Genomic DNA, 12,950 nt, shown 5'->3' with positions numbered 1-12,950 from the left:
AACAAAACGGCAAAAACACCCGCATGTGGCCCGCGGGCCGTAGTTTGAGGACGCCTGCTTTACCAGATACATGATTTGCAAAGGTTTTCTTCCATTTTGTGGGTTGTCTTTTCACTCTGTTGATAGTGTCCTGTGATTAAAGTTTTTAATTTTGATGTAGCCCAATGTATCTATTGTGCTTTTGGTGTCAAATGTAAGAAATCATTGCCAAAGCCTATGTGTGGAGATGTTTCTTTGTTTTCTTCTAAGAGTTCTATAGTTGCAGCTCTTACCTTTAGGTCTTTGATCCACTTTGAGTTAATTTTTTATATGGTCTAAGGTAGAGCCCAACTTCATTCTATTGCAGGTGGGTGTTCCATTTTCCCAGCACCTTTTGTTGAAAACGCTGTCTTTTCCTCATTAAATGATCTTGGCACTCTTGTCAAAAATCATTTGCCCTTGCCAAAACCAGTTTGGCTCAGTGGATAGAGCGTCAGCCTGCGGACTGAAGGGTCCCAGGTTCGATTCCGGTCGGGGGCATGTACCTTGGTTGCGGGCACATCCCCTTTGGAGGTGTGCAGGAGGCGGCTGATGGATGTTTCTCTCTCATCGATGTTTCTAGCTCTCTTTCCCTCTCCCTTCCTCTCTGTAAAAAAATCAATAAAATATATATATTTTTTAAATCATTTGCCCATACACATGAGGGCAACCAGTGCCAGTGTTGTTTTTTAACCTAGAAATTTTACTCACACATTTCCCTTTAAATGTTTATCCATATCCAGTTCCTCAAAATGCTCCTGAACCAGCGTTACCCTCTTACCGGTTCTCTCATCCAGGAGTTACCAAATCGTTGACACCTGTCCAGTCCACAGGTTACGAAAGCCGTGTTTTGAAATGTTTGGACATCGTGCTTTCACAGTAACGTACAAAGGTGTAGGTGTCAGGGTGAAGACCACGTCCAGCTGGGGGATTCAAAAGCCTTTTCACCTTTGAGGTCCGCCTTATGGTCAATGAGTGGACTTCTGGTAGGCAGAAAAGGTTTGGGGCACACATTTCGAACCCCAGAAATGGCAAGAAGAATGCTTGCTGGCTTTATTTGCTTCTTTCCCGTGTGTCTTAGTAAACCCTCAGTACACCGGGTGATGCTTTTACATGACAAAGCCTAGGGAGAAACCCTCCTGCCTCTCATCTGCTATTTCTCTTCTCTATTTCTCTTCTCGGCCCTTCACACGGGTCCCCCTGCAGCTCCAGGGAAGGCCACCACCTCCCATGCCCCCACCGGCCCCACACCGCCCCCCTCTACCTCGCGAGAGGCTAAGCAAACCCGGGCCTTTCCTTCAACACGCGCTTCATCTGATTCTGCCTTAACGAGGGAATCGCACTTCCTGGCGGACTCCCTCCCGTCACGGGGGGGTCCATGAGCTACCTCCCCGACAGGCTCGAGATGTTACCAGCATCCATCGCCGGACACACCGCCCACAAGCCTGAGACGGAGCAGCCTCGGGCGGATCCAGCGTGGGACTCATCGGGAACATATTCCTGGCCACACCACACAGGGCGAAGCTGCAGCCTTCGGGCCACAAGCCGGGGGCGAGCCTTCCCGTGGGGCTCGTGACTCTGGGGGTGCTTCTGTCCCGGTTGAAGCAAAGAATCCGCACGCAACGCTGAATGCGCTCTGAGGACCTCAGGCGCGCACAGTCCTCCGCGTTTTTGAAATCACGTTGCTGTGGTCTCCAGGCTTCCCCAGTCCGAACCTCCTGACCCGTGGACATGACCTTTCTGGGGCTCTCCGTGGCCACAGCAGCCTGCATCACGGCTGGACAGTCCAGATGCCCCAGTTCTGACTGGCTGAGACTCGCTGCCCTCGCCGCTCCTCGGCGGGCCATCCAAGCACAGGAAGGAGTAACCAAGGGAGCCTCGGGGAGCCTGAGCCCTGGGCGCTGAGCCCCAACGCGCCCGCTGCCCACTCCTCCATCCCTCCTCCCGCCTCGGCGGCCCAGACGCCCCGACTGAGGCCGCCTGGCGGTCCAGCCCCTCGGCCTGGCTCAGCCTCTACCGTGTAGAGGACACATCTCCTGGGGGCCAGCAGGGAGACCGAGGAAGGAGTGAGCGGAGTGGAGACAGGCGCAGGGGTCTCAGAGCAGAGCCACCTGCTGCTTCTCAGGCTCAATGATGTGCACATACTGGGTGCGGTCGAGGGCAGGCAGGCTCAGGGTCAGCCAGGCTGCATCTCACTTCACCTGCAGAGCTGAGCAGCCTTGCGCAAGCCACTCAACACCTCTGAGCCCCAATTTGCACATCTGTAAAATGGTGCTAATAAGAACACCTCAGAAAGCTGCTGGATCCTATATAATAAAAGGCTAATATGCAAATCGACCGAACGGCAGAACGACTGGTCGCTATGATGTGCGCTGACCACCAGGGGGCAGACGCTCAATGCAGGAGCTGGCCCCTGGTGGTCAGTGTGCTCCCACAGGGTGAGCGCCGCTCAGCCAGAAGCCCGGCTCACAGCTGGCAAGCGCAGCGGCGGTGGCGGGAGCCTCTCCTGCCCCTGTGGCAGCGCTAAGGACCCCTGGGGGTCCCGGACTGCAAGAGGGCACCGAATGTCGGGCACCGGGCCTCTGGCATAACCATAAAACACTTAGTACAGCCCCTGGCCATCATCAATCCTCAGCAAATGTTTCTTGCTTGTGGGTGGAGGTGGACTTCGTCCTGTTTGTGTGGATGTGTGTCCATATGAAAACAAAGTGTTAGGGAAAGGATGGTAGTTTGCCGGAGAACTTGCTCGTTTCCCTAGATATTCTCTTTGCTGATGGATGTTTCCATCAACGCAGAGCGGAGGTTAGTCCCAATTTCATCTTCGCTTGTCCAGAGAGTGATGAACCGTTATCTGCTTAAAGTCATCTGTGCTGCCTTCAGATCGCCCTTCCCTGTGACAGATGGGATTGGATTCCTCTTCCTACCCCTTCGGCAACTGAGAAGATCAATGAGACATGAGTCTCCATGCCTGTGCCTCAGACTGTCTCCGGGTGGAGGCGGGCGGGGCAGGGGATGCTGAGGGTCCAGAATGAATGTGGCAGCTGATTTACTAGTGCTGGTGTCTACAGGCAGGAGGCCCGGTCCTCCCACTGCTGGGAGGGGAGAGGAGAAGGCAGCCCTTGGGACCTGCATGGGACCGACTCACAGGCCCGTGCCGTCAACCTGGGGGAGAGGCCAGCTGCAGCGGGGCTGGCTCATCCAGGACCTGCGCCCTGGAGACTGGCTCGCCTTGGTCTTGAAAGTCCCAAGACCATGGACACTTTCAAGTTCTGTGACCTTGACCAGAGAGTTGACCTCTCCAGACCTCAGTTACTGCATCCACAATGTGGGACAGAGATTCCTCAAAGGATGACTGTGCGATTCAAATGAGATGATTTGGCCCGGCCGGCGTGGCTCAGTGGTTGAGCCATGACCTATGAACCAGGAGGTCACCGTTTGATTCCCAGTCAGGGCACATGCCTGGGTTGCAAGCTCCATCCCCAGGAGGGGGCAGGAGGCAGCCGGTCAATAATTCTCTCTCCATGCATATGAGCCTAACCAATGGTTAAGTTCAACAGGGGGTTGGGGCATCCGTGGGGAGGGGTGCGGGATGGGAATGGGGGGATGAGGACAAATATGTGACACCTTAATCAATAAAGAAATTTAAAAAAATAATAATTCTCTCTCATCATTGATGTTTCTATCTCTCTCCCTCTCTCCCTTCCTCTCTGAAATCAATTTAAAAAAAGATTTTTTTTAAAAGAGATGATTTGTGTGAATGGATACAATTGGTAAAATTTTCATCTTTAAACTCAAGAGTAAGTCAATGTTCTTGAGTGAGCAACCGGCCAAGTTTGCAGATACGAAAACGCAGGCCTCTGGAGGTGACACCCACAGCAGTCGATCAGGAGACTGTCCCCTGCCCCCGCCCCGCTGCTGTTGACACGCGTGACGGCCCGATTCTCCCGGTTCCTGGGGAGCTGGAATGCCACGTAGAGGAAGGGTGCAGAGGGTCAGTTTCCTCGGCGGGTCCCACAGGGGCCTCCTCTAATAGGACAGCCCGGGAGAGAGCCCGTGGGAGAGCCAGAGGCCTTTCTGGGCGCCTTGCGGGGTACAGACAACACACTCACATTCTGAAGAGGCCTGGACCCCGAGGGTCTGGTGTTTCTCTTTTTATTCTCCTGCCCCTCCCTCTAGTCTTTCCCCAGAAGCAGCTCCCTCCCTAAAAGGCGTGGGGAGGGACCCTGCCAACGCAGCCCCTCCCCCCCCCCCCACCCCCTCGTTAAAATCTGGTGCCGGAGAAGGCAGCAGCGCAGGCCCAGGCTGTGGGAGCGCCAAACACACAGGTTGTTCCCGGCCAGGCCCTTCTCTAATCCAAAACAAACCTGGGTTTTTCCCATGATCTCTAGCTTAGTCACCTCTAAAACTCAGCGCTGGGACTGGGGGGGTTCTGCCCCGTTTACGGTGGCTCCTCGCCTAGGATCTGGGGAACCAGGAGGGAGAAGGAGGACATGGCCCCGCACGAAGCTGGCGGACAAGCGGGCTCTGAGCAGCTCTGAATGCCATATCTACCCGCGGGCAGAAAGAGGGCACTCCCCTCCTCTGCCAGGGAGGGGCCGGTGCCCAGGGGCTGGGGTGCCGACCTCAGAGCCTCTCCTCTGGCAGAGGACACTGGGAAGCTCCAGGGAAGGCCTCTGCCACGTCCGGGGCGCTTTCCCAACAAACACACACAGAAGCGGCCTGCTCCTCCCGGGCTTGCTTGGCGACTAAAGCCTGGCACGTGACCCAGGCCCACTGCTGGCCCTCACCCGGGACTGCCGTTCCCAGGCTCTGGGGAGATGCCACCTGCTGGCTCAGGCGCCGCCGAGCAGGGGGCAGGGTGGCAGGACTGGGTTCCTCTGCAGTAGTGACGCGGGCTGCAAGCTGTGTGGGCGCGCTCCAGCTGGTGGGGGTGGAGGCGGGGGTGTTTTCCTACTGGGGGCTGGGGGCTTTGTCACTGGAAACTTAGACTGAGTTCTCCAGATCCCCCCGCCCCCCAACAATCTGGGTAACCATGAGCTCCCCAGTGTCTTTTTAAAACCCCCTTTCCTAGTCTATGGCAGAGGTGGCTTCCAAAAACCCTCAATGATAGTCTCATTCAAGTTTGCCTGAGGGGTCATTTCTTGGAGTCCTGGCAGCAACAACAACAGCTGCCATTTGTCCGGAGCCCAGGGGCCCAGGGACGGTGCCACGGGCGCTGTGTACAGTCTCATGGAATCCTCACCCCCCATTCACCGTAGGGAAAATGGAGCCATTAAGGGATTGGGGACTTGAGGCTCCGTTGGAGACCTATGAGCCCAGGAGGGGGCGTGCAGGAGGCAGCTGATCAGTGATTCTCTCTCTTCACTGATGTTTCTCTCTCTCTCTCTCCCTTCCTCTCTGAAATCAATAAAAACATATTTTTAAAGATAATAAAATAAAATGAAAAGAGGGTAACTCAGTGTTGTGCGTAGACGAGCTCTTGAAGCTCCACCTGATTCCAAGAGAGACGGAGGCAGCAGGGGACAGGCCGGGCTGTGGGAGCCGCCGTGAGGCGTCTGTGGCAGGATGGGCGACCTGTGGCGGGTCCTGAGGGCCAGCGACACCCTCCCAGGTTCACAGCTGGTGAAGGAACAGAGAGATCTGCCTGTCCGAGGGCTTCCCGGGACAATGGCAGAGGTGACTGACAGTGGAGGCATTGTCACTCCACAAGCGTCTTCTCTGGAGCCACCAGGGCCGAGGGGACGGGCAGCGGCACACGGCACACGGCGCAGCAAGCACCTCAGGGCGCAGGCCTGCCTCGCCCACACATGCTAACACAGGAAATCCCTCTGCCTGCATGTCAAGCACTTATTTGATTTGCATAATTCCGAGGCCAATGAATCTTCGCATTAAGGCTGATGTGACGTGGGATGCAGACAGCCTCATTAAGAATGAGGTATCTTATCAGCTCCTCTAAATTTTCTTTTCTCTGGTCTACAATTTTCTCTGCTGGGTTGATCATTTTTTTTTATTCATAAGGGCTTCGTTCCGATTTGTCAAGGCTGCATTAACCGGGCAGCTAATGGAGACGCAGACATGGAAGTCTGATCGCATTTATCCTCGGCAGCAAAGTGAACGAAGCAGCAGGAAAAGGCCTCTCGCGCCGGAACCTCTCTAGCCAACCCTGAGTCACCTCAGATACGCTTGGCTTGTGTCTCCCAGAACCGGGCTTGGCTGTAAGCTCTCGGAGACAGTGCCAACCTCGCTGCCATCGACGGACAGCCCAGCTCACTGCTTAGAGCGGCTCGGGTCAGAGAGGCCAGGGGTGTATTCCCCGCTCACTCCCTCTCCACACACTCAGTGAGCACCTTACAGGCCAGGCTCCGGGGTATAAAACAGACTCAAGTCACAGTCACATGGATCATGCCACCACTGCTGGCCAATGCAAGAAACATAGCTTAGCCAAGTATCAAGGTTGGGAGCATGCTGGGAAGATGATCTGCTCTATCCTCTTGCCTCTGGGAGGTTTTCCTATCACATAAGGGCTGCCAAATGCTGGGGGCATCACAGACAGTGACTCTGACTGGAAAGATTTATTAATATTCGTGTATATTGGCTTCTCAGGGCGTTCATAACAACATACCATAAAGCGAGCGGCTTAAACAACAGAAATGTACTGCCTCACAGTTCTGGAGGCGGGAAGTCCACAATCACGGTGTTGGCGGGGTGGGTTCCTTCTGCGGCTGTCAGGGCCTCTCTCCTTGGCTTGTAGATGACCGGCTTCGTCCTCTGTTTTTTGGAGGAGGAGAGAAAGGAGAAGATAAAGGTGGTTAAAGTTTGGTATTTAAAGGCTCTTTACCTTACACAGAGGCCACTCCCAAAAGATCATCAAGTTTCTTCAGTAAATATGGGCTGGATTCCTACTGTGTCCCCCAATGCTCACACGAGGAAAGGGAGAAGATGCTCTTCCCGTCTTTGAAAAGAAAACATAAAAAATTACAGTGCGGTACCCTGGCCGGTGGGGCTCAGGGTTTGGGCCCCATCCCGTGCACTGGAAGCTTGCAGGTTCCATTCCCAGTCAGGGCACATACCCAGGTTTTGGGCTTGATTCCGGGGGGGGGGGGGGGGGGGGTGTACAGGAGGCAGCCAATCGAGGGTTCACTCTCACATCGATGTTTCTCTTTCTCCCTCTCCCTTCCTCTCTCCCTACAAATCAATAAAAAATATATTTTTTTAAATTACAATGCAATGAGGTAAGACCTCCAACATGGCCGTCATGGGACTTTGCCTGTCATCCCAGAAACGGTTATCAGCACTCAAAATCGAGACTCAAGAATCATCAAATAGCCCTAGCTGGTTTTGCTCAGTGGTTAGAGCATCGGCCTGCAGACTGAAGGGTCCCAGGTTTGATTCTGGTCAAGGGCACATGCTCAGGTTGCAGGCTCAATCCCCAGTAGGGGGTGTGCAGGAGGCATCCAATTAATGATTCTCTCTCATCATTGATGTTTCTCTCTCCCTCTCCCTTCCTCTCTGAAATAAAAAATATATATTTTAAAAATATAAAATAAAATCATAAAAGTGACTCACATATTTTTATTGGACGTCACTGCCCTGGAGGTTAAAAAGCCAGTTGGGAAGCACTAGCCCAGCAAAGCGTTACCTGGGACCACAAGGGGGCAGTGCTGCAGCGCTGAGCTGCCTGGGGCAGGAGGTTAGCGGGAACCGGTCTGGCTCCTAACATTTATTCTAAGGCTTTTAAGGGTAGTTTAAATTGCTTTTTCTAAAGTTTAAATGGTCCATATTATGTTTTCCCCGAGTTAAATAATAAAAATAAGAAGCATAAATAGTAATTTCTCTCGGAGTTCCAAACTCCTGAATTACAATATTCAAGACTGGAATTTTAAGGAAGCTGCAAGTTTCACTATCACAGCTAGGGAAGAACTACAGGCACAAACTATAAGCGACCCAACTGCACATTGAGGGGCTGGTGAAATGAATTAAGGTACAGCTATAATATGGAATATTTTGTAAGTATTACAAAGGACGTAAGTGAATTATTATTAACACGGAAATACATTTATGCAAAATTCTGTGAAAAAAGCCCAGCTACAGAGTTGTATGCCCAGTATGTATGTCAATTGTAAAACTGAAAAGAAAAAACATTAAAAGCATGCATTGGCAGAGGATGGGCTGAAAGGACACTGCCCAAGACATTAACAATCATCTCTGGACAGACTACGGGTGGCCTTCCTTCCTTATTTTTGCAACTGCATTATAATTAATTTTTTAAAGTTATTTTTAAGTCGTCCTACCCATTCTTCTTTTCTAATGCCACTGTCTTTCCCAATCTGTCCTGAGCCTTTGCTAAAGAAAGAACCAGTGTCTTCGTTAACATCCCGGCACTTCCCAATACCCAGCTGGGGTTTGCACCTTGGCACGCCTCGTCCTCTAGCGCCGTGTGCATGTCGTCTCCCCTCCAGGCCAGTGGAGCTCTGCACGGGGTCCTGCGTCTCCTCTGGGTCCTGACCCCCTGCCTGGAGCTGACCTGCCTGACCACCGCGTTATGGTAAAACAAACACAGGTCTGGCCGACCTTCCGCAGTCGGCTGAATCAAAAGCCCAAGGTTCCATCCCTGACACAAAGTGACCGCCCAGGAATCGACACCCTGAGTACAGGCTACGGACCTCTCTCCCGCGGGACAGCCGCGCCGCCTGCTGCTGAAGCACCTGTCACCGCTGCGGCGTCAGCAACTGGGCGGGGTGAACGCTCCCTGTACACAACGCGGAGGCGCCGCCGCGAAGTTTGTCCCTCCGGAGACGCCGTCCAGGCCGCTCGTGTCACGTGATCCAGGAGCCTCCTGGAGGCGGAAGCGGCGCGCTGCGGGGCTTGGGTCGGGGTGGGCGGCCGGGCCAACGGGATGGAGGCGACTTTGGAGCAGCACTTGGAGGACACGTGAGTGGCGCGGGCCCTTGATCGGGACAAACTGCGCGAGCTGCGAGGGCCGGCCGCGTGGCTCGGGGACGCCGCGCGACCCCCGGGCGCGAGTCAGGCGGTGAGCTGGTCCCGGGCCCGCAGGCGGCCGGTGACCCGGAATTAAAGTTCCCGCCCGCGGGGCCCCGCACACTCCCGAACGTTGCTCCGCGGCCCGAGCCCTGAACCGCCCGTCCTGCCGAAATGGTCTCTGCACTGGGCCCGCCTTTTCGAGTTTCAGGAACTGGGTTAATTCGGGGGAAGGACGTGCCACCATGTAGACTAGTCCTGCTTATGTAAAACGCACACACCCCACCCCCACCAGTTACTTGGTGATTAAAATGAAATTCATCCCCTCAGTTTTCCAACGCGGAATATCTACGTAGAATCCGAAGTAAGTGGACGGGGAAGCACCTCCTTCGCACCGATGCCCCTCAGCTTCCCAGTTCCCCGCCGTCCCCTCCCCCCCCCACCACCAGGAGGCGCCCGTGTTACTTGAGTTGTCCGTAGTTTTAAGTTGGAACACTAAAGCACGCGTTTTTAACGAGGGACACAGAATCCTAGGTACTGCAATGTCTGTGGCCTTCCTAAGCTCCTGGACGCAGTCTTTTCTGTCATCAGAGAAACTCATCTATTGTTTTTATCGTGGGGGGGGGGGTGATAAAAATAAAGTTGAGAAACACTAATTTAAAGCACTTGCAACAGTGCCTACCTGGTAAGTATAATGCCCATGTGTAGTGGTGTAATGTTTTAAGTTCCTTTTCTCACATCATCTGTTCCTGGAAATAGAATGAAGAATCCATCCATTGTTGGAGTCCTGTGCACAGACTCACAAGGACTTAACCTGGGCTGTAAGTACCTCCCACAACCCTTGGGTGGGTTGCACAGCGTTTGAAGTTGACTGCGAGTCAGTGTGCTGTTACGCTGCCACTTTCTAGCTACTTCCGTAAGCAGAGATTGTCTCCCAATAATGAGATTAGAAGATTGACTTTTTCACTTGGTATTTATGAAGGTAGAAACGTTCCTTGCACTACAGGTATTTCTACTGAAATAGTATTTGCCCCATTTTAAAAAGTGGGTTGAGGAAAGCCTTCAGTTAACATTGAATGTGTGCCATCTGCTTGGACTGCTAGGCTTCGCATACAGATCTTCTAATTTTCACATTATTCCTGCAAGATGCTATTTTTTTAGTCTGCACTTAACAGTGAGGAGGCAGTAAAAATGAGGCTCCAGAGTTGGACACACCTGGGTTCAACTGCCTGCTCTTCTGTTTGCTTGGACCAGAAAGAACCTTTCTGAGCCTGTTTCTTTACTGGGTTGTTTAATAATTATTATTGAATTACATTTATTGAGTTTTTACTGTGTCCCAGGCACCATTCTAAGTGTTCTACATATACTAAGTCATTTAGTCCTCAAAACATGAGATAGATAAAGAAATTAAGTGGTAGCCCTGGCCGGTGTGGCTCAGTTGGTCGGAGTGTTGTGCACTGAAGGTTGGAGGTTTGATTCCCAGTTGGAGAGCTATGGGAGGCAACCACTCAGTGTTTCTCTCTCACATCGATGTTTCTCATCCTCCCTCTCCCTCCAAAATCAATAAAAACATATCCTCGGGTGAGGATTAAAGAATTAAGTGGTCTAGCTGGGATTTGAGTCTGGCTCCAAAGTCTCTTAATCACAATACTAGAAGATGATATGTGTAAAACACAACACATAACCCAGACATAATGCTCAATAAATGGTAACAATTACAGATGAAGAAATAAGTAACTGAAACATTTGGCTGATTAACATCAGCACCAATAAGCCCTGGACTCTTTACTGTGGGGCCTTTTAAAGCTCTGAACTTTTGCTGGGAAGTTACACACAAAGTGAATTGGAAGAGAAAAGGCCAAGGGAATGGGGACACTTTCCAGGCTCACTAATGGAAATTCAAGGAAATATTAAACAAAATTTGTTCCTAAACCTTCAAGGCCCACAAGACTGCACTGTCTGTGCAGTTAATGTTCTGTATAACAATAGTCAACCCAATAGCTCTGTTGCAGTAGCATGTCTGTTATCTGATTTAGCAGATATGCTTGCATTGTCCTTACATGCGCAAAAATATTGTAAACTTAGCAATTACTTTTTTGCCTGCCACCCAAGATTTAATTATCTACAGGCCAAAACAAAAGCCAATTCTGTTGGTATTGGGAAACAGCCAGCTTATTGTAACGGGGTGAATAGCGCACAGAATGTCCACATATGCTGTCAAGGTGGACTTACAGCTGAGCTCCCGAAAAAACTTCATACCCTTTGAGGTGGAGCTCAGTGAAGGAAATCAGATTTCCTCTGAGGAATAAGTTTCAGCAGGTCTCTTGTCCTTCCTGCCGTTTGTCGATCTCACCTCCAAATTTCTTGTTGCTTTCAGCAAGGTTCCTGTGGAATGGATTTATGACTTTCAGAGCGACTTGAAATTACAGCTTCCTTGTATGCTTGAGCTGGTGTTTAAAGATGGTGATGGGAATGACTGAAAACTGAGTGTCTGTTATGGCTTTATTGATTCAGGAACTGGTGTGTGGCGTTCTCACTGAGGCACCCAGCTGAGTACAGCAGAGCAAAACCATTTCATGTCAGTAACTAACCTAAGAGACCAGGAACTGAACTCTCATGAATAATTCATGAGGTACTACTACAGCTCTCCGCTCCTTTTTAAGACAGTCGGGCAACATGATATCATCTGTGTCTTCCAGGCCGTGGGACCCTGTCAGATGAGCACGCCGGGGTGATCTCTGTTCTAGCCCAGCAAGCGGCTAAGCTAACCTCAGACCCCACTGATACTCCTGTGGTGTGTCTGGAGTCAGATAATGGGTGAGTCGAAGGCAGCAGGTCCCTTCCTTCCCTTTTTATTTAGAAAGATTTAGGAGAGTGACGGGCCTGCCCTGAGTTCCTTGGTGGTTCTTCATCAAAGGGCTCTAAGGGGGTTCTTCGCCCTTTGGACCGCAGGCGCAGAGACTGACTCAAGCTCACGGGCTTTCAGACCACAGTGGCATTTAAACGAAGAGGAAGCACTGTCATGAACTATCAGTCTGTCAGGAAAAAGAAAGTCAAGTAGAGGAAGACCAATGAGAGAACAGAAACTGCTTCTGTAATAGAAGTACTAAAGGTCTTCCAAGGAGTGTCCTCTGAATAACGGACACAAGCAGAGGACAAACTACAGTATCATCACAGCTTGTAGAGAGAAGGTGTCACGGGAGACCTGCACATAAAACCAGGGAAATAGTAACTGGTTGTCAGAGTGCTAGGGGGATAGGAGTCATCTCATTTTTATAGTTAATACTTTTCTGTATTTCCCAGATGTTCTGTTGTGTTCATATATTGCTTATATACACATAGGAAAATGTTTTTTCATTGTGTCCTAAACCATTAACGTCACACTGCCTCCCACGTGGGACGTTTTACTGAAGGTCTTCCGCTTTGCCTTCCAGGAACATTATGATCCAGAAACACGACGGCATCACAGTGGCCGTGCACAAGATGGCCTCCTGATGGCGCCCATGTTCTCCGGCAGCGTCTGCTCCTGGCCTTACACTGTTAGTGTCAGTGGCCAGGCCTGTCACCCAGTGTGCTTTGGGCACTTTTGTATTAATTTGGGCTAAGCTGCTTTTGGACACTCTGTGGACTGACTTACCAAAATATTAGTAAGAAAGGACCTTGCTTTGCAGCAGCAGGTCTAGGTGACTTTGTATATAGAATTCTGTTGTGTTCAATAAATCTGGTTGGAGGAAAGCTTGATCTTTTCGGGATTCTTTAAACTCATCAGTCTATGGCCATCCCACCCTGGACACGCCCAACCTCATCCTAACTCTTACCAAATGTTCATTTTTTCAATTACCAAACTGAAAATTGTTTCAAAGGTCTTTGTTCCAAATTATTCTCTTCTCTTTCAGAAGCTTCTTCAAATACATATATCCTCACAGAAGTATCCATGGGCATTAAAACAAATC

At 51.2% G+C, this 12,950-nt stretch overlaps 1 protein-coding gene across 1 annotated transcript; it reads left to right on the top strand.

The window, feature by feature from the left end:
- Positions 1 to 8,813: 8,813 nt before the first annotated feature.
- LAMTOR5 (late endosomal/lysosomal adaptor, MAPK and MTOR activator 5) lies at positions 8,814 to 12,732 on the top strand. The gene is made up of 4 exons (XM_008147140.3): positions 8,814 to 8,949; positions 9,757 to 9,818; positions 11,697 to 11,814; positions 12,432 to 12,732. Exons 1-4 carry the CDS (start codon positions 8,915 to 8,917, stop codon positions 12,490 to 12,492), a joined length of 276 nt encoding a protein of 91 aa, XP_008145362.1. The 5' UTR covers positions 8,814 to 8,914; the 3' UTR covers positions 12,493 to 12,732.
- The last annotated feature ends 218 nt before the right edge of the window (positions 12,733 to 12,950 follow it).

The sequence above is a fragment of the Eptesicus fuscus genome, chromosome 22, assembly GCF_027574615.1.
Source record: "Eptesicus fuscus isolate TK198812 chromosome 22, DD_ASM_mEF_20220401, whole genome shotgun sequence".
Lineage (NCBI taxonomy): Eukaryota > Metazoa > Chordata > Mammalia > Chiroptera > Vespertilionidae > Eptesicus > Eptesicus fuscus.
Note: the sequence above shows the minus strand (reverse complement) of the source record. Positions and strands in the feature narration are given on the sequence as shown.

Excerpts from the sequence above, each read along its gene's own strand:
- LAMTOR5 (XM_008147140.3), top strand. The coding sequence starts at position 8,915 with ATGGAGGCGACTTTGGAGCAGCACTTGGAGGACAC. Across the intron at positions 9,819-11,696 it reads ACAAGGACTTAACCTGGGCT|GCCGTGGGACCCTGTCAGAT; the intron begins GTAAGTACCTCC and ends TGTGTCTTCCAG. Across the intron at positions 11,815-12,431 it reads TGTCTGGAGTCAGATAATGG|GAACATTATGATCCAGAAAC; the intron begins GTGAGTCGAAGG and ends TTTGCCTTCCAG.